At 50.9% G+C, this 21,668-nt stretch overlaps 3 protein-coding genes across 4 annotated transcripts; all 3 read right to left on the reverse strand.

The window, feature by feature from the left end:
* Positions 1–360: 360 nt before the first annotated feature.
* Positions 361–7,447, reverse strand: SENP3 (SUMO specific peptidase 3). Its single transcript, XM_063181995.1, is given in 14 exon segments — positions 361–485; positions 488–563; positions 1,296–1,346; positions 1,898–1,981; positions 2,498–2,635; positions 2,946–3,023; positions 3,103–3,150; positions 3,281–3,300; positions 3,303–3,427; positions 4,338–4,449; positions 5,088–5,291; positions 5,846–5,948; positions 6,007–6,318; positions 7,415–7,447. Coding segments are annotated over 14 exon segments (1,416 nt in total). The 3' UTR covers positions 361–453.
* A 1,736-nt stretch (positions 7,448–9,183) lies between these two features.
* Positions 9,184–15,350, reverse strand: CHRNB1 (cholinergic receptor nicotinic beta 1 subunit). Its single transcript, XM_063181996.1, is given in 10 exon segments — positions 9,184–9,913; positions 10,784–10,983; positions 11,026–11,080; positions 11,692–11,915; positions 12,415–12,600; positions 13,048–13,189; positions 14,190–14,298; positions 14,616–14,712; positions 14,715–14,724; positions 15,324–15,350. Coding segments are annotated over 10 exon segments (1,212 nt in total). The 3' UTR covers positions 9,184–9,751.
* A 2,651-nt stretch (positions 15,351–18,001) lies between these two features.
* On the reverse strand, positions 18,002–21,071 carry LOC134433099 (fibroblast growth factor 11-like). 2 transcript variants are annotated; one of them, XM_063181987.1, is made up of 4 exons: positions 20,966–21,071; positions 20,220–20,323; positions 19,519–19,717; positions 18,002–18,812 (listed from the first exon to the last, which is right to left on the reverse strand). In XM_063181987.1, the coding sequence occupies exons 1-4, from the start codon at positions 21,015–21,017 to the stop codon at positions 18,694–18,696; spliced, it is 474 nt and encodes a 157-aa protein (XP_063038057.1). In that variant the 5' UTR covers positions 21,018–21,071; the 3' UTR covers positions 18,002–18,693. The 2 variants fall into 2 exon arrangements, with proteins under 2 accessions (XP_063038057.1, XP_063038056.1); XM_063181986.1 differs by lacking the exon at positions 20,966–21,071 and having other exon boundaries at positions 20,220–20,689.
* Between the last annotated feature and the right edge of the window lie 597 nt (positions 21,072–21,668).

Below are 21,668 nucleotides of genomic sequence, written 5' to 3' on the forward strand. Positions count from 1 at the left end.
ATTTATTTTCAGGAGTTCTTTAAGAACCTTTTTTTTGTGTTTTTGGAATTTTTTGGGTTTTTTAGGATCCAAACATTCCCAAATTTTCTTGTCCCCCAAGACCACCAAAACCCACACATTTCTACCCCAAAAAAATCCCAATTTCTTCCATTTTTCTTCCATTCCGAGTCCGTTTTCCACAGAATTTTCAGATTTTTGGGGTGGTTTTTTTTTTATTTTTTTGGTTTTTTTTTTTTTAATTTTATTTGGGATATTTAGGGTCTGGAAAACCCCCAAAAAATCCCATTGTTTTCCATTTTTCCTGCCATTTGTGCTCCGAAATTCCCATTTTTTCCCGTTTTTCCTCCATTCGGCCGCCGTTTATCGCAGGATTTTCGGATTTTCTTCGGGATTTTTTTAACTTTTCCCATTTCTGAGGCTCCGGGGTGTCCCAAATTCGGGTTTTTTGGGGTTTCAGAGGGCGAGCTGGCAGTGGCAGAGCTCTTGTACATGAGGCGGCGCAGGTGCGGCATGTCCTGCTGCGTGAAGCTGAACGGGCGCCCCAGCGCCAGGAACTTGCAGTACTGGGGGGAAAAAATTCACATTTTGGGGAAAAAAAATCACATTTGGGGAAAAACAGACAGAGAAAGGGTGGGGGAAAAGGAGGGAAAATAGGGGGGGAAAGAAGAGGGTTTAGGATGAGAAATTAAATAAAAATTAAATTTATTTTAGAGACAATTGATTTTAAAAAAAAATCCCCCCAAACTTTTTGATATCCACTGGAAATTCTCCTTAAAAAATCCAGAATTTACCCCCAAAACCAGCCACTAAAAATGCACCCAAAAATACCCCAAAAATCCCAGAATTCCTTCAAAAATTCCTCCCAAAAATTCCCCCAAAAAATCCCAAAATTCCCCCAAAAACCAAACAAACAAAAAAACCCCCAAAACCCTCAAATTCCACCCAAAAATCTTCCCCCAAATTCCCAACATCTCCCCAGAAAAACCCCAAAATTCACCTGAAAAATTCCCCCAAAAAGCCAAATTTCCTGCAAAAATCCCCCCCTCAAAATCCCCAAAATCCGCCCCAAGAAAACAGAAATTCCACTACAAAATCCCCCAAATTTCCAGAAAATCTTCCCCCCCAAAAACCCCAAAAAAATCCCCCAAAAAACCCGAAATGTCCCTCCAAAATCCCCCCAAGTTTACCCAAATTTACCCCACAAATCCACCAAAACATTCCCAGAATATCCGCCACAAAAACCCCAAAATTCACCCAAAAAATCCCAAATTTCCCCAAAAAGCCCAAATTCCCACCTGCAGCACGAAGGCGCCGCAGTCGCTGTCGTTGTTCTGCCGGGCGACGTTCTGGGGGAAAAAAACCAAAATCTGGGGTTGGGGCTTTTTTAGGGCTTTTGAGGAGTTTGGAAGAGATTTTTTGGGGATTTTTGGGGGATTTTTCAGGCGTTTTTTGGGATTTTTTGAGTGATTTTTGAGATTTTCTAAGGACTTCTAAAAGAAGGGTTTTGGGGATTTTTTGAGGGATTTTGGGGTTTTGGGGCTTTTTTTTTTATTTTTGGGGCATTTTTTTTAGAACTTTTAAGGACCAAAAATTCAAATTTTGACGCGTCTCAGGGCAGGTTTATGGGAATGTTTTTGTGAAGTTTTGGGATTATTTGAGGTTTTTATTTTGAGGGTTTTGGGGCACATCAGGAGAGGATTCTGGCCCCCTTCAGGGCGGATTTTTGGGGGATATTTTTGTGAATCTCTGGGATAATTTTGGGAATTTTTGGGATATTTTTGGGCGGACTTTGGGGCACATCAGGAGGGGTATTTTGGGGTGAATCTGGGGGGTTTGGGGGCACATCAGGAGGGGATTTTTGGGGTGAATCTGGGGGGTTTGGGGGCTCCCCGCTCACCATTTTGAAGGCTCCCCTCCAGCCCTCCCTGAAGTCCGGCCGCTCCTTCTTGTCGGCCTCGGCCTGCAGGTAGCGGCAGATGTGCTGGGGGCGGGGCCAAAGGGGGCGTGGTCAGCCAGAGGGAGGGGCCAAGTGGGGCGTGGTCACACAGGCCACACCCACTGCCCATCAGCGTTTAAACCATGCCCTCAAATTGGGAAGAAACTGCCTCAAAAATGGGAAGCCACGCCCACTAAATTGTCAGGCCACGCCTCCAATGTCAGTAAGCCACGCCCACACCTAAAGGCAAGTCTTGTATTTTTTTAACTCTTTCCATTCTAAAATAAATCAAATTTTCACTAAAATCGTACAATAGGTGTGGCTAAAATTAAACCCCACCCACTCTAATGTCAATCCCTGGCCACGCCCCCTTTTCCGATGACCACGCCCACTTTTCAGAGCGGGTCCCCCTTTTTTAACCCTTTCCATTCCAAAACCAGCACCATTTGCTCCAAAACCCCCAACAAGCGGGGCTGAAACCAAACCCCGCCCACTCTAATTTCACTGTGTGACCCCGCCCTGTCTCTGGGAGGCCCGCCCCCTGGGCCGGGCCCCGCCCACCTTGGGGCAGCGGCGGTTGAGCGTGCGCTGCGAGTCGAAGTAGGTGATGGTCCTGCGCGCCACGTCCACGGCCACCAGCGACCAGTGCACCTCCAGGTGGATGGGGATCAGCAGCAGCTCCTTGCCGAAAATGTCCACCTGCAGGGGGCGGGGCCACGCGTGGGACACGCCCACCGACGGACACGCCCACCCACAGAAAAATACCGGCGCAAATAGGAGGGGTTTGGGCACGGGGAGGGGCTTAATTAAGGAGATGGGTGGAGTTTAAATGGGGTCTGGGTGTGGCTACACCTGCCAGGGGCGGGGCCGGGACACGCCCACTTCTCAAACTCCGCCCACACCATTAAGCCTCACCGCACCCATAATAATTCATTACCACACCTGGCCACACCCTTCCCTGGCCCCGCCCACCCCTCTAAGCCCGCCCACCCCTGTAGCCCGCCCTCACGTTCTTGGTCCAGCGCTGCACGCCCTCGTAGCCGCGCGTGCGCAGTTTGTCGTAGAAAAAGGAGTTGAAGAAATGCACCTGCCGAGGGGGGCGGGGCTTAGCGGGGACACGCCCACAGTGCCTGGGACACGCCCACCTGAGGCCACGCCCCCCTCACCTTGTCGGGCACGGCGTCCATGACGAGGTCCCCGTACATGTTCATGACCTGGGCGTGGGGAAATCGAAATTTGGAGTGTCCAAAAATGCCAAAATTTCACCCCAAAAAATCCCCAAAAAATCCCCAAAAATCCCCAAATTGCCGAATTTTGCCGAGAAGGCCGTTTCTGTGCCCAGACCTGGTCGTTGAGCCAGTTGGGCCGTAGAGCGTCTGCAGGTCGTCCATGGTGAGCACGTGGCGCTTGTAGCTGACGCGGAACCCGCGGAGCAGCGCGTTCCCGGGGAGCCGCTGGTACGACTGCAGCAGCTGCTGCACCGAGCCCCTCCTGACAAGCAAAATTATATAAAAACCATTGCTAAAATATCCCAAATACACCCAAAAAAATTCCCAGAGAACCCGCAAAACAATCCCCACAAAAATCCCAAAAATTCCTGAAAAAAAATCACATCAAAATTCAAAATATCCCCCCCAAAATCCCTGGAGCAGCGCTGGTAGGACTGCAAAGGCTGCTGCGCTGAGCCCCTCCTGAAGCAAAACATTCAAAAATAAATCACAAGAATTAAAAAAAAAAAAAAAAAACTCCTAAAGTTTTCTGATACCCCGCCCAAAAACCCCGTTAAAAAACTCCCCCAAAATATCCAAAAATTCAACAAAAAAATCACCCCAAAAACCCCGTTAAAAAACTCCAGAAATCCCTACAAAATACCCAAAATTTCACAGAAATAATGCCCAAAAAATCCTCTAAAAAATTCCCCGAAAACTTCAAAAAGTCTCCCCAGAAAATCCCCAAATATTCTCTTAAAAATACCCCAAAAGACCCCCACAAAAGTTCCATAAAAGCATCAAAAAATTCCTCCAAAAAATCTCCGAAAAACCCCGAAATCCCCCCAAATTCTCCCAAATATCCTCCAATCTCCAAAACCCCCCCCCAAAATACCCAAACAATTGCCCCCCAAAAACCCCCTTAAAAATCCCAGCCAAAAATCTCCAAAAAATCCCACAAAAATTCAAAAAACTCCCCAAATCCCTTAAGGACCCAAAAACCTCCCAAAGCCCCTCCAAAATCCCCCAAACAAATCAGAACAAAAATCCCTGAAAAAAATAAAAAAAAAAATCCCGAAAAAAATCCCTAAAACAATTTAAAAATCCCCAAAATTCCAAAAAATTCTCAAAAAATCTGAAAAAATTCCCAAAATTCCCAAAATTCCCAAGTGCCCCAAAAGTGCCGCGGGCACCTCTGGGGGGTGCTGAACTCCTGCTGGAAAATGTCCTCGAGCTTCTCCACCACCTCGTCGGCGCTGACCGGGATCAGGCTCCCGTACGCCTGCAGGAACTCGTCCAGGATGCCTGGAAACGGCAAAAAAACCAAAATTCACCCAAATTCCACAAATTTCACATGAAATCGAGGAAATGCTGAATAAAATTGCCGAAATTCCCGTGAAATTCTGCCCGTAATCAGTGAAGAAAATCAGGAAAATTCCACCCAAAACCTGGGAAATTCCAACAAAAATCTGAGAAATTCTGGCTAAAGTCTGAAAAATTCCACTCAAAATCCTCCCTGGCGGCGCCATCGAGACCCGAAACCAGAAATTTGCAGAATTCTGCCCAAAATCCCGGGGAATTCCACCAGAATCTCCAGAATTTGTCGCAAAATTCCTGCACAATTCTGCCTGAAATGCACAAAATTCCACCCAGAAATTGGATTGGAATTTGAGCTGAAATTACCAAAATTCCCCCCAATGTTTCAGCTCCCGATGACGTCATCACCCCAATCTCCCATTCCTGATGACGTCATCGCCTCACATTCCCCATTCCTGATGACGTCATCACCCCAAATTCCCCATTCTTGATGACGTCAGCACGCCCAATTTGACGTCACCCCCCCAAATTACGCCTCCCTGATGACGTCACCACCCCACACCCCCAACCCCGCCCCCAATGACACAAAGCCCCGCCCCTGATGACATCGCGATGACGTCACTCACTCTGCACGCAGGTCACGTGCTCCTCCCTCAGGGGGGGGCTGGGCTGTTGAGGGGGCGGAGCTCTCGCCGGAGGGGGCGTGGCCGATGAGGCAGAAGGGGCGTGGCCTTGCCCGGCCAGGAGTGGGCGTGTCCCCGGCTCGGCCCCGCCCCCTCCGGTGACGTTGCTGATCAGGATGGGGCCCTGGGCGGGGGGAGGGGCGCAGGGGGGGGAGGGGCAGCCCGCGAGAGGCCCCGCCCCCGCCCCCTCCCCCCCCCCAGCCCGTTCAGGAGGGGGCCTGGAACAGAACGGGGGGGGGGGGAGGGGCGTGAGAGACCCAAAATTGGGAATTTGCACCCCAAAATCCCCTCCCACCAGCAGCGGCTTAAGCCGCGCCCACTTTTAGTCAAGCTCCTCCCACACTTTTGACCCCTCCCCCTCCCTTTTTGTCTCCCGCCTTTCAATTCTCAACCCCTCCCCCCAATCCAAATTCGGGAATCCGGAAGGAACTGAAGCCCCTCCCTCCTTCAAGCCCCTCCCCTCCTTCAAGCCCCTCCCCATTATTGCCCCTCCCCCACCCCAAGCTCCTCCTTCACTCTTTGCCCCGCCCCCTCTGAACCCCTCCCCAATCTTCAGCCCCTCCCCCACTTTAAGCCCCTCCCCACCGCCCCTCCCCCCTCAAATTTTCCCTCCCCCGCCCCCAAGTCTTTGCCCCTCCCCCCTCCAAACCCTTCCCTCCTTTAAGCCCCTCCCCCCTCTAGGCCCCTCCCCCTTTCCTCACCTTCCGCGTCCCCTCCCCCCGCGCTGTCGGGGTGGGGGAGGGGCAGCACCGCGGGGGGCAGCGGGGGGAGGGGCGGCGACCCCGCCCCCATTTCCGGCCGCTGCTGCGGGGGGAGGGGCGCGAAGCCATCGGGGGGGGGAGGGGCGGGCTGGGGGTGGAGCCTGCTCCCGCGGGGGCGTGGGCGGGGCTTTCCTCAGGCCCCGCCCCCCGCGCTTAGGCCCCGCCCAGAGCCCGCCCCTCGCCAGGAGCAGCCGCAGCAGCCGCAGCGCCCGGAAACGGCGCCGGGGGGCGGCCCTGCGGCACCGGAACCGGAAACGGCCCTGAGGGACCGGCCCCGCCCCCGCGGCCTGCCCGGGCCCCGCCCCCTCCCAGCGGGAGCGCGGGAAAGCGGCGGTGGGGGAGGGAGGGGGGGAGGGGCGAGGGGCGGGGCCTCCCCCCGCGGAGTGAGGGCGGGGCGGGGCTTCCTTCATGGGCTGGGGAAAGGGGCGGGGCCAACACAGAGAGGGGGAGGGGAGAGAGAAAATGGAGTTAATTCACCAAAAAAAATGGAATAACATCGCCACAAATTCACCCAAGATTCCCAAGAAATTCGCAATAATTCCCCTCAGAATTCCCTCCGATTCCAAAAAATTGCCTCCAAGAAAACCCCAAAATTCCAAAAAAATTGCCCCCAAATTTTCAATAAAAATCCAAAATTGCAAGAACTACCCCAAGTTTTCCCCCAAAATTTAAAAATGTTTTCCACAAAACTACAAATACTCCCAAATATTCTCAATAAGAACCAAAATTCTCCAAAATTACCCCCAAATCCCTCAAAATCCCGCCAAAATTCCCAATAATTCCTCAATAAAAACCCAAATTGACCGAAAAAAACCCGAAACTAGAAAAATTCCCCCAAAATTCGCAATATGAACCCTAAATCCCAGAACTTTCCCAAAAATTCCACCAAATTCTCAAAAAAATCTCAAAATTTAAAAAAAATTAAAAATTCCACCAATATTCCCCCTAAGTCCTGGAGAGAACTCCAAAAACTCCCAATATTCCCCCAAAATTTGCCCAAATCCCAAAATTTCCCCCCAAAGCTCCCAATAAAACTCCAAACTTCTCTCAAAATTCCCAAAATCCCGCCAAATCCCTCCCAGAATTCCAGAAGTATTCTCAAAAAAACACCAAAATCCCCCCCAAATCCTCAATACAATCCAAAATCCCCTCTAGTTCCCCTGAACCCCGCAAAATTTCCCCAAATTCCTCCCAAAATTCCCCCCAAATCCCCAATTCCCCCCTTCCCCCTTTCTCCCTCCCCTCTTCTCCCCCCCTTAACCCCCCCCCACGCCCACCACACCTCCCGTCCCCCTTGGGACATTTTTGGGCCATTTTCGGGCATTTTTGGGGCATTTTGGGGATTTTTTGGGATTTTAGGGCTCCGCGCTCACCCCGGGCCGGCGTCGCTCCCCGCCGGCGCTGGGCAATGACGTCATCGGGGAGCTCTGAGACGCGCAGCCTCCTCCGACCAATCGCCATTTTCCATTTTGGACACACTCCTCCTTAAGCCACGCCCCCGCCTTTTACGGTCTTCACGCACTGCGCCTGCGCGATCGCCATGGAGACAGCGAGGCCGCGAAGCATCTTGGGATAGCGCCGTCATTTTAGCGACTAAAATTTTCTGATTTTTACCGAAATAAAGCGCCCAAAACTTTGAGGTTTGTCCGTGATTACTCGAGAGGGAAATTCCTGCGTTTGTCTACGATTTACGGCGTTGAAAATTCCGGGATAAATCTACTTTTGAAGCGCGGGATTTATCCCCCCTTCCAGGCGCAAAGGCCCACGGGATTTATCCCCCTTCCCGGCGCAAAGTCTGACGGGATGTATCCCCCTTCCAGGCGCAAAGCCTGACGGGATTTATTCCCCCCTTTTGCGCAAAGCCTGACGGGATTTATTCCCCCTTTTTGCGCAAAGGCTCACGGGATTTATTCCCCCTTTTTGCGCAAAGGCTCACGGGATTTATTCGCCATTTTGCGCAAAGGCTCACGGGATTTATTCCCCCTTCCCGGCGCAAAGCCTGACGGGATTTATCCCCCCCTGCCCGGCGCAAAGGCTCACGGGATTTATCCGCCATTTTTGCGCAAAGCCTGACGGGATTTATCCCCCCTTTTTTGCGCAAAGGCTCACGGGATTTATCCCCCTTCACGGCGCAAAGCCTGACGGGATTTATTGCCCCTTTTAGCACAAAGCCTGACGGGATTTATCCCTTTTTTTTGCGCAAAGGCTCACGGGATTTATCTGCCATTTTTTGCGCAAAGCCTGACGGGATTTATTCCCCTTTTTGCGCAAAGGCTCACGGGATTTATCCCCCCTCCCCGGCGCAAAGGCTCACGGGATTTATCCGCCATTTTTGCGCAAAGCCTGACGGGATTTATTCCCCCTTTTTGCGCAAAGGCTCACGGGATTTATCCCCCCCTCTAGGCGCAAAGGCTCACGGGATTTATTCCCCCTTCCTGGCGCAAAGGCTCACGGGATTTATTCCCCCTTTTTTGCGCAAAGGCTCACGGGATTTATCCCCCCCCTCTAGGCGCAAAGGCTCACGGGATTTATTCCCCCTTCCGGGCGCAAAGGCTGACGGGATTTATCCGCCATTTTTGCGCAAAGGCTCACGGGATTTATCCCCCCTTTTTGCGCAAAGGCTGACGGGATTTATCCCCCTTTTACGCGCAAAGGCTCACGGGATTTATCCGCCATTTTTGCGCAAAGCCTGATGGGATTTATTCCCCCTTTGTGCGCAAAGCCTGACGGGATTTATCCCTTCTTTTTTGCGCAAAGGCTCACGGGATTTATTCCCCCTTCCTGGCGCAAAGCCTGACGGGATTTATTCCCCCTTCCCGGCGCAAAGCCTGACGGGATTTATCTCCCCTTTTTGCGCAAAGCCTGACGGGATTTATTCCCCCTTCCAGGCGCAAAGGCTGACGGGATTTATCCGCCATTTTGCGCAAAGGCTCACGGGATTTATTCCCCCTTTTTGCGCAAAGGCTGACGGGATTTATCCCCCTTTTACGCGCAAAGGCTCACGGGATTTATCCGCCATTTTTGCGCAAAGCCTGATGGGATTTATCCCCCCTTTTTTGCGCAAAGGCTCACGGGATTTATTCCCCCTTCCCGGCGCAAAGCCTGACGGGATTTATCCCCCCTTTTTTTGCGCAAAGGCTCACGGGATTTATTCCCCCTTTCCGGCGCAAAGCCTGACGGGATTTATTCCCCCTTCCCGGCGCAAAGGCTCACGGGATTTATACCCCCAAACGCGCAGAGGCTCACGGGATTTTTCCCCCCAAAAAACCCCGCGACCATTCTGGGGTTCAGGATTTATTTGGGATTTTTTGAGGGGATCCCAAAAAGATTTTGGGGAATTTTGGGTGTTATTTCGGGGAAAATTTGGGGCTTTTGGGGCATTTTTGGGGGCTATTTCTGAGATATTTGGGGGGAATTTATGGGGGATATTTTTAGGATATTTTGGAGAATATTTCCGGATATTGTTGGGGGATAATGTGGGGATTTTTTTTTTTTAATACTTTGGGATGTTTGCAGGATATTTGGGGATATTTTTGGGGTATTTTTGGGGCTGTTTGGGGAATTTTTTCTGAGGTAATTTTGGGATATTTTGGGGGTTATTTCTGGGATATTTTGGGTATTTTTGGGGGGGATGTTTCTGGGATATTTTTGGGAATATTTTAGAGATATTTTCAGGATATTTTTGGGGAATATTTTAGGGGTATTTTGGGTATTTTTTTGGGATATTTTAAAAATATTTTAATAAGTATTCTTGGGAATATTTTGGGGATATTTTTGGGAATATTTTAGGGATATTTTCAGGATATTTTAAGGATACTTTGGGCTATTTTGAGGATATTTTTGGGGCTATTTTGTTGGATTTTGGCTCACGGGAAGGGCGTGTCCGGGGGCCGGTTGCAGCGCCGCGTCCAGCCCCGTGCCCAGCGCGCAGCCCCCGGTGAGCACCAGCAGCGCCCACAGGCAGAGCCTGTCCACGGCCATGGCCAGCATCCGCCACTCGTCCTGCGCCTGCAACGGGGCAAAACCACGAGAAATTGGGAAAAAACACGGAAAAACAAAAAAAAAAAGGAGAAAATCGGGTGAAAAATGGGGAAAAAATGGGGGGAAATGTCCCCAGTTCCCCTGCAGGTGTGCCCAGGTGCGTCCAGGTGTGCCCAGGTGTGTCCAGGTGTACCCAGGTGTGCCCAGGTGCATCCAGGTGTGCCCAGGTGTACCCCACTCCCCCAGGTACCCCCCAGGTGCCCTCACCTGCCTCCTCCTCTCCCTCAGGTATGTGCCAGGTGTGCCCAGGTGTGTTTTGGGCACCCAGGTGTGCCCTCACCTGTACCTAGGTGTATCCCAGGTGCCCCCAGGTGTACCCAGGTGTACCCAAGTTTTCTCACCTGTACCCAGGTGTGCCCAGGTGTATCCCAGGTGTACCCAGGTGTATCTCAGGTCTATCCCACGTGTATCCCAGGTGTGCCCAGGTGTATCCCAGGTGACCCCAGGTGTGCCCAGGTGTATCTCAGGTCTATCCCACGTGTATCGCAGGTGTATCTCAGGTGTATCTCAGGTGTACCCAGGTGTGCCCAGGTGTATCCCAGGTGTACCCAGGTGTATCTCAGGTCTATCCCACGTGTATCCCAGGTGTATCCCAGGTGTGCCCAGGTGTATCCCAGGTGTATCTCAGGTGTACCCAGGTGTATCCCAGGTGTATCTCAGGTGTACCCAGGTGTACCCAGGTGTATCCCAGGTGCATCCCAGGTGTGCCCTCACCTGTCCCAGGTGTGCCCAGGTGTGTCCAGGTGTGCCCAGGTGTATCTCAGGTGTACCCAGGTGTACCCAGGTGTATCCCAGGTGCATCCCAGGTGTGCCCTCACCTGTCCCAGGTGTTCTCACCTGTCTCCTGCGCTCTCTCTCCCTCAGGCTCCCCGCGATGGCGGCAGCGGCGGCCGCGGCCTCGCGCAGCTCCGGCGCCAACTTTGGGGCGAATTCCGCGAATTTCGGGGCAAATTCCGGTTTTGGGGCGAATTCTGCCGGTTTGGGGGCGGGGCCAGGGGGGGAGGGGCGGCGCAGGAAATAGGCGTCAGAGGCGCGAGGGGGCGGGGCCAGAACGGGGGAGGGGCTAAAGGGGGCGGGGCAGGGGGCGGGGCAGGGGCGGAGGCCGAGGAGGGGCGGGAGGCGCTGCAGGAACACCTGGGGGGGGAGGGGACAGGTGAGAAAATTTACCTGAAATACCCAAAATTATCCCGAAATTCACCTGAAAAACCCCAAATTCCCACCTGGGGGGGCACGGGACAGGTGAGAAAACAAAATTTACCTGAAAAAACCCTTAAAATGTCCCCAAATTCACCTGAAAAACCCCAAAATTTCACCTGAAAAACCCCAAAATGTTTTGGGATTTTTTTTTTAATTTGAGGATTTTTTGGCAATTTTTGGGGGATTTTTGGGGGGATTTTTAGGGATTTTTTTAATATTATTTTTTGGAGATTTTAAAGAATTATTTTAGGATTTTTGGGGGGACTTTTTTGGGATTTTTTAATTTTATTTTATTTTTTGGGTTTTTTTGCCCATTTTTGCCCATTTTTTGGCGTTTTTTTACCCAGATTTTTTGTGGGTTTTGGTTCCTCCAGGTGTGCCCGTACCTGCCGTGCCCAGGTGGGCATGCCGTGCGTGCCAGGTGAGCGGTGGTGCAGGTTGAGCTGTGCCCAGGTGAGTTTTGGGCCGTTTTGGGCCGTTTTGGGCTGGATTTTTCCCATTTTTTGGAGTTTTTTTCCCCGGATTTTTTGCATTTTTGGGTTCCTCACCTGCCGTGCCCAGGTGGGCATGCCGTGCGTGCCAGGTGAGCGGTGGTGCAGGTTGAGCACGCCCACGCTCAGCGCCACCACCAAGGTGAGCAGCACCAGCGTCCCCGTCAGGTATCGGCCAATCAGGGGCACCTGCAGCGACGTGGCCGGGACCTTGTCGGCCAATAGGAGCAGGAACACGGTCAGGGTCAGCAGCGCGAACAGGGAGAGAGACATCTTCTCACCTGGACAGGTGTGAGACAGGTGAGACACAGGTGAGACAGGTAAAGGACAGGTGAGACACAGGTGAGACAGGTAACGGACAGGTAATGAGCACCTGGACAGGTGTGAGACAGGTGAGACAGGTAAAGGACAGGTGAGACACAGGTGAGACAGGTAACGGACAGGTAATGAACACCTGGACAGGTGTGAAACAGGTGAGACAGGTAAAGGACAGGTGAGACACAGGTGAGACAGGTAACGGACAGGTAACGGACAGGTAATGAACACCTGGACAGGTGTGAGACAGGTGAGACACAGGTGAGACACAGGTGAGACAGGTAACGGACAGGTAATGGTCACCTGGACAGGTAACGGACACAGGTGAGAACACCTGGACAGGTGTACCCAGGTGCCCCCAGGTGCTCCCAGGTGTATCCAACTGCACCCAGGTGTATCCCAGGTGTATCTAAGTGCACCCAGGTGTATCTCAGGTGTATCCCAGGTGTGCCCAGGTGTGCTCACCTGCGTCGGGGGGCAGGTGGAACACGCCCACGGCCAGCAGCGTGATCAGCACGCACGGCACCAGCACCGTGGCCAGGTAGAAGAGCGGCTTCCGCTGCAGCACCAGGTGGAAGGAGACGCCCACAGGTGAGCCCGGGGGGCCCCAGGTGCCCCCCGAGCGGTGAACGAGGGTCCACTGGCCGTTCTCTGGGGGAGGGACAGGTGAGTTACCTGAGAACCCCGAAAAATCCACCCAAAAACCCCAAAACCCCCAAAATCCCACTCGAAATACACCTGAGAACCCCCAAAATGCACCAGGTGAGCCCCAGGTGAGCCCCAGGTACCCCCGAGCGGTGAACGAGGGTCCATTGGCCTTTCTCTTGGGGGGGACAGGTGAGTTACCTGAGAACCCCGAGAAACCCACCCAAAAAAGCCTACAAAAATCTACCAAAAAAAGCCCTAAAAAAATTCCAAAAATATATTTTAAAAAATCCCAAAAAACTTTTAAAAAATCCCAAAAAAATTCCCTAAAAATCCTTAAAAAATCCCTAAAAAACCCAAAAAAAATCCTAAAAAAATCCCAAAAAAATTCCCAAAAATAATCCCCAAATCCCCCAGAATCCCCAAATCCCGGTATTTCCCCCCAAAGCTCACCCTGGAAGTCGGGGGGCAGCGCCACCTGCGCCCCCCAGGGCCCCCCCGGCCCCCCCGGCCGCAGCCGCAGCTCCGCGGGGCCGTAGGAGCCCGAGCGGAAATTGAGGGAGCAGTTCTGCCAATCGAACGGGAAATGCGACACCTGCGGGGGCAAAACCACCCAAATTCAGCACAAAATTCACCCCGAAAACCACCAGAATTCACCCCAAAAATCAGTACAAAAATCACCCAAAAATCACCCAAATTCAACCCAAAATACAGCCTGAAAATCACCCAAATTCAGCACAAAATTCACCCCAAAATCAGCCCAAAAATCACACAAATTCAACCCAAAATTCACCCCCAAAATCACCAGAATTCACCACAAAAATCAGTAAAAAAATCACCCAAAAATCACCCAAATTCAACCCAAAATACAGCCTGAAAATCACCCAAATTCAGCACAAAATACAGGCCAAAAATCACCCAAATACAACCCAAAATTCAGACCAAAAATCACCAAAATTCAGCACAAAATTCAGCCCAAAAGCACCCAAATACAACCCAAAAATCAGCCCAAAAATCACACAAATTCAACCCAAAAACCAGCCCAAAAATCACTCAAATTCAACACAGAATACAGCCCAAAAATCACCAGAATTCACCCCAAAAGTCAGTACAAAACTCACCCAAAATCACCCAAATTCAATCCAAAATACGGGCCAAAATCACCAAAATTTAGCACAAAATTCACCCCAAAATACAGCCCAAAAATCACCCAAATACAACCCAAAATTCAGCCCAAAAAATCCCGGGAATTCAGCACAAAACCGAGCCCAAAAGTCACCCAAATTTCCCCAAACCCCCCGAATTTCCCCAAACCCCCCGAATTTCCCCGAACCCCCCGAATTTCCCAAATCCCCGAATTTCCCCAAACCCCCCGAATTTCCCCAAATCCCGAATTTCCCCAAACCCCCGAATTTCCCCAAACCCCCCGAATTTCCCCAAACCCCCAAATTTCCCCAAACCCCCCGAATTTCCCCAATCCCCCGAATTTCCCCAATCCCCCGAATTTCCCAATCCCCCGAATTTCCCCAATCCCCCGAATTTCCCCAAATCCCCGAATTTCCCCAAACCCCCCGAATTTCCCCATCTGTCCTGACCCGGATGGGGCAGCGGCTGCGGAACAGCGCCGGGGGTCTCCAGCTGACGGCGCCGTCGGGGCTGACGATGGCCCGGACCCCCAGGGACACCCCGAACTCGCCGTCATTGCTGGGGGACAAAACCCTCAATTAACACCCCAAAAATACCCCCAAAATACCCAAAATCCCCCCAAAAAATCCCTAAAAAAATATCCAAAAATACCCCCAAAAAAACACCCCAAAAAACCCAAAATAAACCAAATCAAACACCCCCAAAACCCCCAGGGACACCCCGAACTCGCCGTCATTGCTGGGGGACAAAACCCTCAATTAACACCCCAAAATCCCAAAAAAAGACCCCAAAAATCCGTAAAAAAATACCCCAAAACCACCAAAAAATCCCAAAAAATTCCCGAAATTTCCCCAAATTCCCCGATTTTCCCTCACTTGTTGTCCAGCCCCACATCTGGCAGCCAGATGTTGTCGGCCGGCAGCCGCAGCGCCGCCGCCCCCCCGTGATCCCGGGGGTCCCACGAGAGCCGGGGTCGCGCCAGCTCTGGGGGGAAAAAATGCAAAAAAATGTAAAATTAAAATCATTAAATAATAACAAAAACCCAAACCACTGGAAACTCAGCGCAAAAACCCCAAAATTCACCCCCAAACCACCGAATTCCTGAAAATTCCCAGCCAAAAACCCCAAACTTCGCAAAATTCGCACCAAATAAACCCAAACCCGCCCCAAAGTCCAGAAAATCCGCTCCAAAAAACCCAAATTCCCGCAAATTCACACCAAAAAACCCAAATTCCCGCAAATTCACACAAAAAAAGCCCCAATTCCACAAAATCCTCCCCAAAAAGTTACAAACTCCGCTAAATTTGCCCCCAAACCCCCAAATCCAAAAAATCTGCCCTGAAAAGGACAAAATCCACCCCAAAACAACTCAAATCCACAGAATCTGCCCCAAAAAAACCCAAATTCCGCAAAATCCAGCCTAAAACCCCTCAAAACCCCACAATCCACCCCCAAAATACTGAAATTCTCAAAAATTCAAACCAAAAACCCCAAATCCACCCCAAAATTCCCGAAATCCCCTCCAGGATTCACCAAACTCCCCCGAATTTTCCCAAATTCCCCCGAATTTGCCCAAACCCCACCAGGTTCAGGTAAACTTTTGTTGTCATCTCCTCATTCTTCTCGTCCTGGGGAAAAAAAATTGAAATTTTGGGGTTTTTTTTTGTGGGTTTTGGGGTTTTTTTGGTGTTTTTCTAAAAATCCCCAAAAAATCCCTTTTAAATCTCCTCAAAAATCCCTTTAAAATGCCCCAAAATCCCACCCAAAATCCCTTTGAAATCCCTTTGAAATCCCCAAACCCCCCAAAATGCTCCAGAACCCTCCCGAAATCGCCCCTAAAACGTCCCAAAAATCCCCAAAATCTCCCCCCCAAAAAAAAAAACCCCGAATTCCCCAAAATCCCTCCAAAAATCCCTTTCAAATCTCCTCAAAATGCCCCAAAACCCCACTGAAATCCCTTTAAAACGCCCCGAAAATCCCCCAGAAAAATTAAAAAAAAAATCCCAAAAAAATCCCCAAAATCCCCAAAGTCCCAAAATTGCCGGAATTTGCCCGAAATTGCCCAAACTCCCCCGTTTTTCCCGTACCAGCCCCACGAGCTGCGCCAGCTCCAGCCCCACGGTGACCAACACGGGACCCCCCCCGGGGGCGCCCGGCCGGACCCCGGCCCGGTACCGGCCCAGCAGCGACTGGGACAGGGAGCCATGGCCTAATGATCGTTAATTAATTAATAATTAATTAATAGAACTCATCAATCTATAAAATAAATACAATTACATTAAATAGAAATGGAAATTTCCCCCCCGGGGGCGCTGGAACGGAACCTGGCCTGGTACCGGCCCAGCAGGGACTTGGACAGGGGGTAATTAATTAATTACTAATTAATCATTAATCAAAATAAAATTAAATTAAATTAAATTTAAATTAAAATAAATTAAATTAAAAATTAAAAATTAAAATTAAAATTAAAATTAAAATTAAAATTAAAATTAAAATTAAAATTAAAATTAAAATTAAAATTTCCTCCCCCAGGCAGACCCCCGCCCAGCAGGGACTGGGACAGGGAATCGTGGGCTGAGAATAATTAATTAATTATTATTAATTAATAATGAATAAATTAAATTTAAAAAAAAATTTAAAATGAAAGCCAAGCCAAAAATCTGGGGAAGAGGGGGTTCAGGGAGGGGTCCCCGAGGTGTTTTTGGGGTGAATTCGGGGGATTTTGGGAGTCCCGGGCAGGAATTTTTGGGGGGTTCTGGGGGAATTTTTGGGGAGGGGTCCTGGGGAAGTTTTCGGGTGAATTCCGGGGAATTTGGGGATCCCGGGACGGATTTTGGGAGAAATTTTGGGGGGTTTTTCACGGAAAAAGGTCCCAGGGAATTTTTGGGGTGAATTCCGGGCATTTCAGGGGTCCCGGGGTGGAATTTTTGGGGAGTCCCGTGGGAATTTTGGGGTGAGTTTCGGGGATTTTGGGGGGCATTTTTGGGGAAGGGTCCCGGGGAAGTTTTGGGGTGAATCAGGAGGATTTGGGGGCGTTTGGATGTTTCTTGGGGGGAAATTTTTGGGGTTTTTGGGGGGATTTTTTAGGAAAAGGTTGCAGGGGGATTTTGGGGTGAATTCGGGGGGTTTGGGGAGGGATTTTGGGGGTTTTTGGGGTCAATTTGGAGGGTTTTGGGGAAGAATTTTTGGGGGAAGGGTCGCAGGGGGATTTTGGGGTGAATTCGGGGGGTTTGGGGTCGCAGGGCGGTACCGGGCTCCGGCAGGAGGGTGAGGATGAGGATGAGGATGAGGATGGTGAGGGTGAGGAAGGCTCGGGGGGCTCCGAGCGGCGCCGCGGCCATGGCCGGAGTGGGGGAGGGGCGGCGGGGGGGGAGGGGCGGCCGCACCTGCTCCGGATGTGGGGGAGGGGCGGAATTTCCCCTCCCCCCCTCCCCCACCCCCGGAACTGACCCCGGAGTGACCCCGGCCCCTCCCCCCACCCCAAAAAGGACACAAACCGACCCAAAATTGACCCAAACCCCCCCAGATTTGACCTCGGGACCCCCAAAATTGATCCCAAAACCCCCAAAAATTGAACTCGGGACCCCCAAACTTTGCCCCCCCCACCCCCCAAAATTCTTGCCCCCCCAGACCCAAAATTGCCCCAAATTGACCCCAAAATCCCCAAATTTCTCCCCAAACTCCCCAAATTTGGCCCCGCCCCCAGCGCCAGACCGGTCCGAACTGGTACAAACTGGTTTTTATTGAGGGGGCGGGGCCAGGCCGCGCGCGGAGGTGTCAATCATGCACAGGGGAGGGGGCGTGGCCTCGCCGAGGGAGGCGGGGCTTTATTGCTCTGAGGGGGCGGGGCTTGCACAGTGTGGGGTCGTAGAAAAGGGGCGTGGCTTTGAGAGGGGGGGCGTGGTCGGGGGAAGGGCGTGGCTTGTGGGGAGGCTCGGGTCCCCACGTGGCCGGGGGGGAAATTTTGGGGTTTTTTTGGGAAAATTTTTGGGGATTTTGGGAGATTTTTTTTGCGGGATTTTGGGGTTCCCCAAGGGGGTCTCAGTGCAGGGGTTTGGGGGGCACTTTTGGGGATGTTTTGTGGATTTTTGGGGAAAATTTTGGGGGTTTTCAGGAGGGATTTTTGAGAGGTTTGGGGGGGGGGGGATTTTTGGTTTTTTTTCATGGATTTTTGGGGGGTTTTTTTCAGGGTTTTTTCCGTGGATTTTTGAGAAATTTTTTGGTGGATTTTGGAGTTTTTTTCAGGAGGAATTTTCAGGTTTTCTTCAGGTGTTTTTGAGGGTCTGTTTCGGGGGTTTTCCAGCGATTTCGGAGGGGGGGTTTTCTCTGATTTCTGAGATTTTCTTCAGAGATTTTTTGGGTTTTTTCTTTGTGATTTTTGGAGTTTTTTTCGTGGATATTTTTTATTTTTCAGGAGGGATTTTTGGCTTTTTTTTCCCATGGATTTTTGGGATTTTCTTCATGGATTTTTGGTTTTCTTCCAGAGAGATTTTTTTTCCTTTTTTTTTCCCATGGATTTTTGGGATTTTCTTCCTGGATTTTTGGTTTTTTTTCAATATGGAATTTTTTCGGTTTTTTTCCAAGGATTTTTTTGGATTTTCTCCGTAAATTCTTGGGGTGTTTTCTGGAGAGATTCTTTCCTTTTTTTTTTCCAGAGATTTTTGGCATTTTCTTCATGAATTTTTGTGATTTTTCCAGAGGAATTTTTGTTATTTTTCCATGGATTACTTGGGTTTCCTGCATTATTTTAATTTTTCCAGCAGAATTTCTTAAATTTTTTCCCGGGATTTTTGGCGTTTTCTCAGTGAATTTTCGGGATTTCCTTTGCAGATTTTTGGGTTTGTTTCGGGTTTTTTTGCCATTTTCGCCCCCCCCGGGGGTCTCAGTGCAGGCGTCCGTTCGGGCTCCGAGGTCAGAGGTCACAGAGGTCGCCGAGGTCACGGCTCCCAGAGGTCAGAGGTCACCGGGCGGAGGGGGCGGGGTCCCGGGCGGAGGGGGCGGGGTCTCCGGTGGGGGAGGGGTCCCCGGGGGCTCCTCGACCTCGTGCAGGGACGGCTCCCGGTACAGCGCCACTGGGGTCACACAGGGGTCACCCGGGGTCACCAGGGGTCACCCGGGGTCACCCGGGGTCACCCTGACCCCTCCCCCGACAGGGGCGGGAGGGAGACCCCGGGTCCCCAAAATTCTGCATAAATTTCACCAAAATTCACAAAAATTTTGCACAAATTTGACTCAAAACTTTGCTCAAAATCCACTCAAATTTCACCAAAAGTTGCACACAAATTTCACTCTAATTTTGCCCAAAAAATTCGAACAAATTTCACACCAATTTCACTCAGATTTCAGTCAAGTCCTGCGCAAGTTTTGTGAAAATTTCATCCAAATTTCACCAAAAATTTCACTCAAATATTGCACACATTCCACAAAATTTAACAAAAGAAATGCACTCAAATTTTGCACAAAATTCACTCAAATTTCACACTAATTCTGCACAAAATTCCCCCCTGAATTCTGAGGGTTTTATCCCAAATTTCAGGGTCTAAATCCCAATTTTGGGTTCCAAACCCCAATTTTTGGGTTAAAATTCTAATTTTTTGTGGTTTTGACTCGCCTTTGAGCAGGAAATGCGCGGCTGCCCTGTCCTTGCTGACCACGGGGCCACTCCCAGGGGCGATTTTGGGTTATAAATCCCAATTTTTTGTGTTTCTAACCCCGATTTTTTCATTTCTAACCCCAACTTTTGGGTGTAAATCAGGGAATTTTGGGTGTTTGGCTCACCCTCGAGCAGCTGTGGCAGGAAATGCGCGGCCGCCTTGTCCTTCCTGACCCGGGGCCCGGCCATGGGCCGCCCGTGCCGGTCCAGCCCCAGGTACCAGGCGCGGCCCGAGCGGCGCTGCCGGTACAGCGCCGAGGCGTAGAGCACGTGGTAGTTCTCGAACACGCACTCCTTGAAGCGGCACTCGGGCGTGAAGTGCACCTGGAACACACCTGGGGTTACCTGGGAGCACCTGGGACACACCTGAGCACACCTGGGGGCACCTGAGCACACCTGGGGGCACGTGAGATACATCTACATAAACCTGGATACACCTGGGATACACCCAGGGCACTCCTTGAAACGGCACTCGGGGGTGAAGTGCACCTGGAACACACCTGGGGTTACCTGGGGCACACCTGGGCACACCTGGGATACACCTGAGCACACCTGGGCATTTTGGGGGATTCTAGGATGGATTTTGGGGAGGATTTGGGGTTCTTTTGGAGGTGGATTTTGGGGTTTTTGAGGCGGATTTTGAGGATTTTGGAGTGAATTTTGGGATGGATTTAGGGATTTTGGCATGGATTTTGAGGTGTAATTTGGGGACTTAGGGGATTTTTGGGTGTATCTGTGGTTTTTGGGGTGGATTTTCTGTCAGATTTTGAGGGGTTTGGGTTTTAGGTGATTTTGGGGTGTATTTGGGGTGTTTTGGGTCACTCACGGAGGTGTAGACGACGCCGGCCCCGTTCATGGCCACGTAACGCCCGGCGCGCGTGCCCTGGATGGCGACGACGCGGAGCCCGACCGGGATCAGGTTAAACAGCGCTGGAAATGGGGGAAAAACAGCCGAAAACAGTAAAAAACAGTTAAAAACCACTATAAACCGATATAAACCAGTAACCACTGACAGCAACCCCCAGTTCATCCCAGTTCATCCCAGTAACCCCCAATGGCGACGACACAGAGCCCCGACCGGGATCAGGTTAAACAGCGCTGGAAATGGGGGAAAAACAGCCAAAAACAGTTAAAAACCACTATAAACCGATATAAACCAGTATGGACCAATGTAAACCAGTAGCCAGTTCATCCCAGTTCATCCCAGTAACCCCCAATGGCGACGACACAGAGCCCAACCGGGATCAGGTTAAACAGCGCTGGAAATGGGGGAAAAGCAGCCAAAAACAGTAAAAAACAGTATGAACAAGTGTGAACCAGTATAAACCAGTATGGACCAAAAACCAGTTCACCCCAGTAACCCTGAACAACAAAGCCCCACCTTCTCCTAGGCCCCGCCCACTCACTGCAGGCTCCACCCATCATTGAGGCTCCGCCCACTTTTTTCCAGGCCCCACCCTCTTTATCAGGCCCCACCCATTTTACAGACCCGCCTGGCCGCTATTAGGCCCCGCCTACTCTCCGCCCCCTCATTGCCAGGCCCCGCCCATTTTCGAGGCCCCGCCCACTCACTGCCAGGCCCCGCCTCCTCGCAGGTGCCGTCCAGCCGCCCGTCCGGGCCCATGTGCAGGAAGTGCCCGTGGCCGCCCCGGAGCCGCGCGATGGCCCCGCGGAGCTGCGGTTCTGCAAAATCACCCCGAAATCGGCACGAAATTACCCCAAAAACCGCCCCAAAAAACACAGAAAAACCCCACAGAAAACCAGCCCAAAAATCACCCCCAAATCAGCAAAAAATCAGGACAAAAGCACCCCCAAAACCGCCCCAAAAACACAAAAAATCCCCAGAGTAAAGCAGCCCAAAAATCAGCCCAAAATCACCCCATAAACCGCCTCAAAAAACACAAAAAAAACACAGAAAATCAGCCCAAAAATCAGCACAAAATCAGCACAAAAATCAGGACAAAATCAGCCCCAAAATCAGCCCAAAGATCCCCGAAAACCGCCCCAAAAAACCACAAAAAAATCCCACCGAATACCAGCCCAAAAAATCAGCCCAAAATCAGCCCAAAATCAGCACAAAATCAGCCCAAAAATTATCCCAAAATCAGCCACAAAGTCGGCCCAAAATCAGCACAAAATTGGCGAAAAAAGCTAAAAGAATTCCCTCTAAATGAACCCAAGTATTTTGAAGCCCCCTCCCCAAAATCCCTCCAGAATCACCTTTAAAAACCCCAAAGAACCCCCCAAAAAACTCAAAAAAAAAAAAAAAAAAAGA

The sequence above is a fragment of the Melospiza melodia genome, unplaced genomic scaffold (assembly GCF_035770615.1).
Source record: "Melospiza melodia melodia isolate bMelMel2 unplaced genomic scaffold, bMelMel2.pri scaffold_138, whole genome shotgun sequence".
Taxonomy (NCBI): Eukaryota; Metazoa; Chordata; class Aves; order Passeriformes; family Passerellidae; genus Melospiza; species Melospiza melodia.

Excerpts from the sequence above, each read along its gene's own strand:
- LOC134433099 (XM_063181986.1), bottom strand. The coding sequence starts at position 20,423 with ATGAACTGGGGGTTGCTGTCAGTGGTTACTGGTTTATATCGGTTTATA. Across the intron at positions 19,718-20,219 it reads CCGGCGTCGTCTACACCTCC|GTGCACTTCACGCCCGAGTG; the intron begins GTGAGTGACCCA and ends GGTGTGTTCCAG. Across the intron at positions 18,813-19,518 it reads CCTGCCACAGCTGCTCGAGG|TGGCGCTGTACCGGGAGCCG; the intron begins GTGAGCCAAACA and ends GTGTGACCCCAG.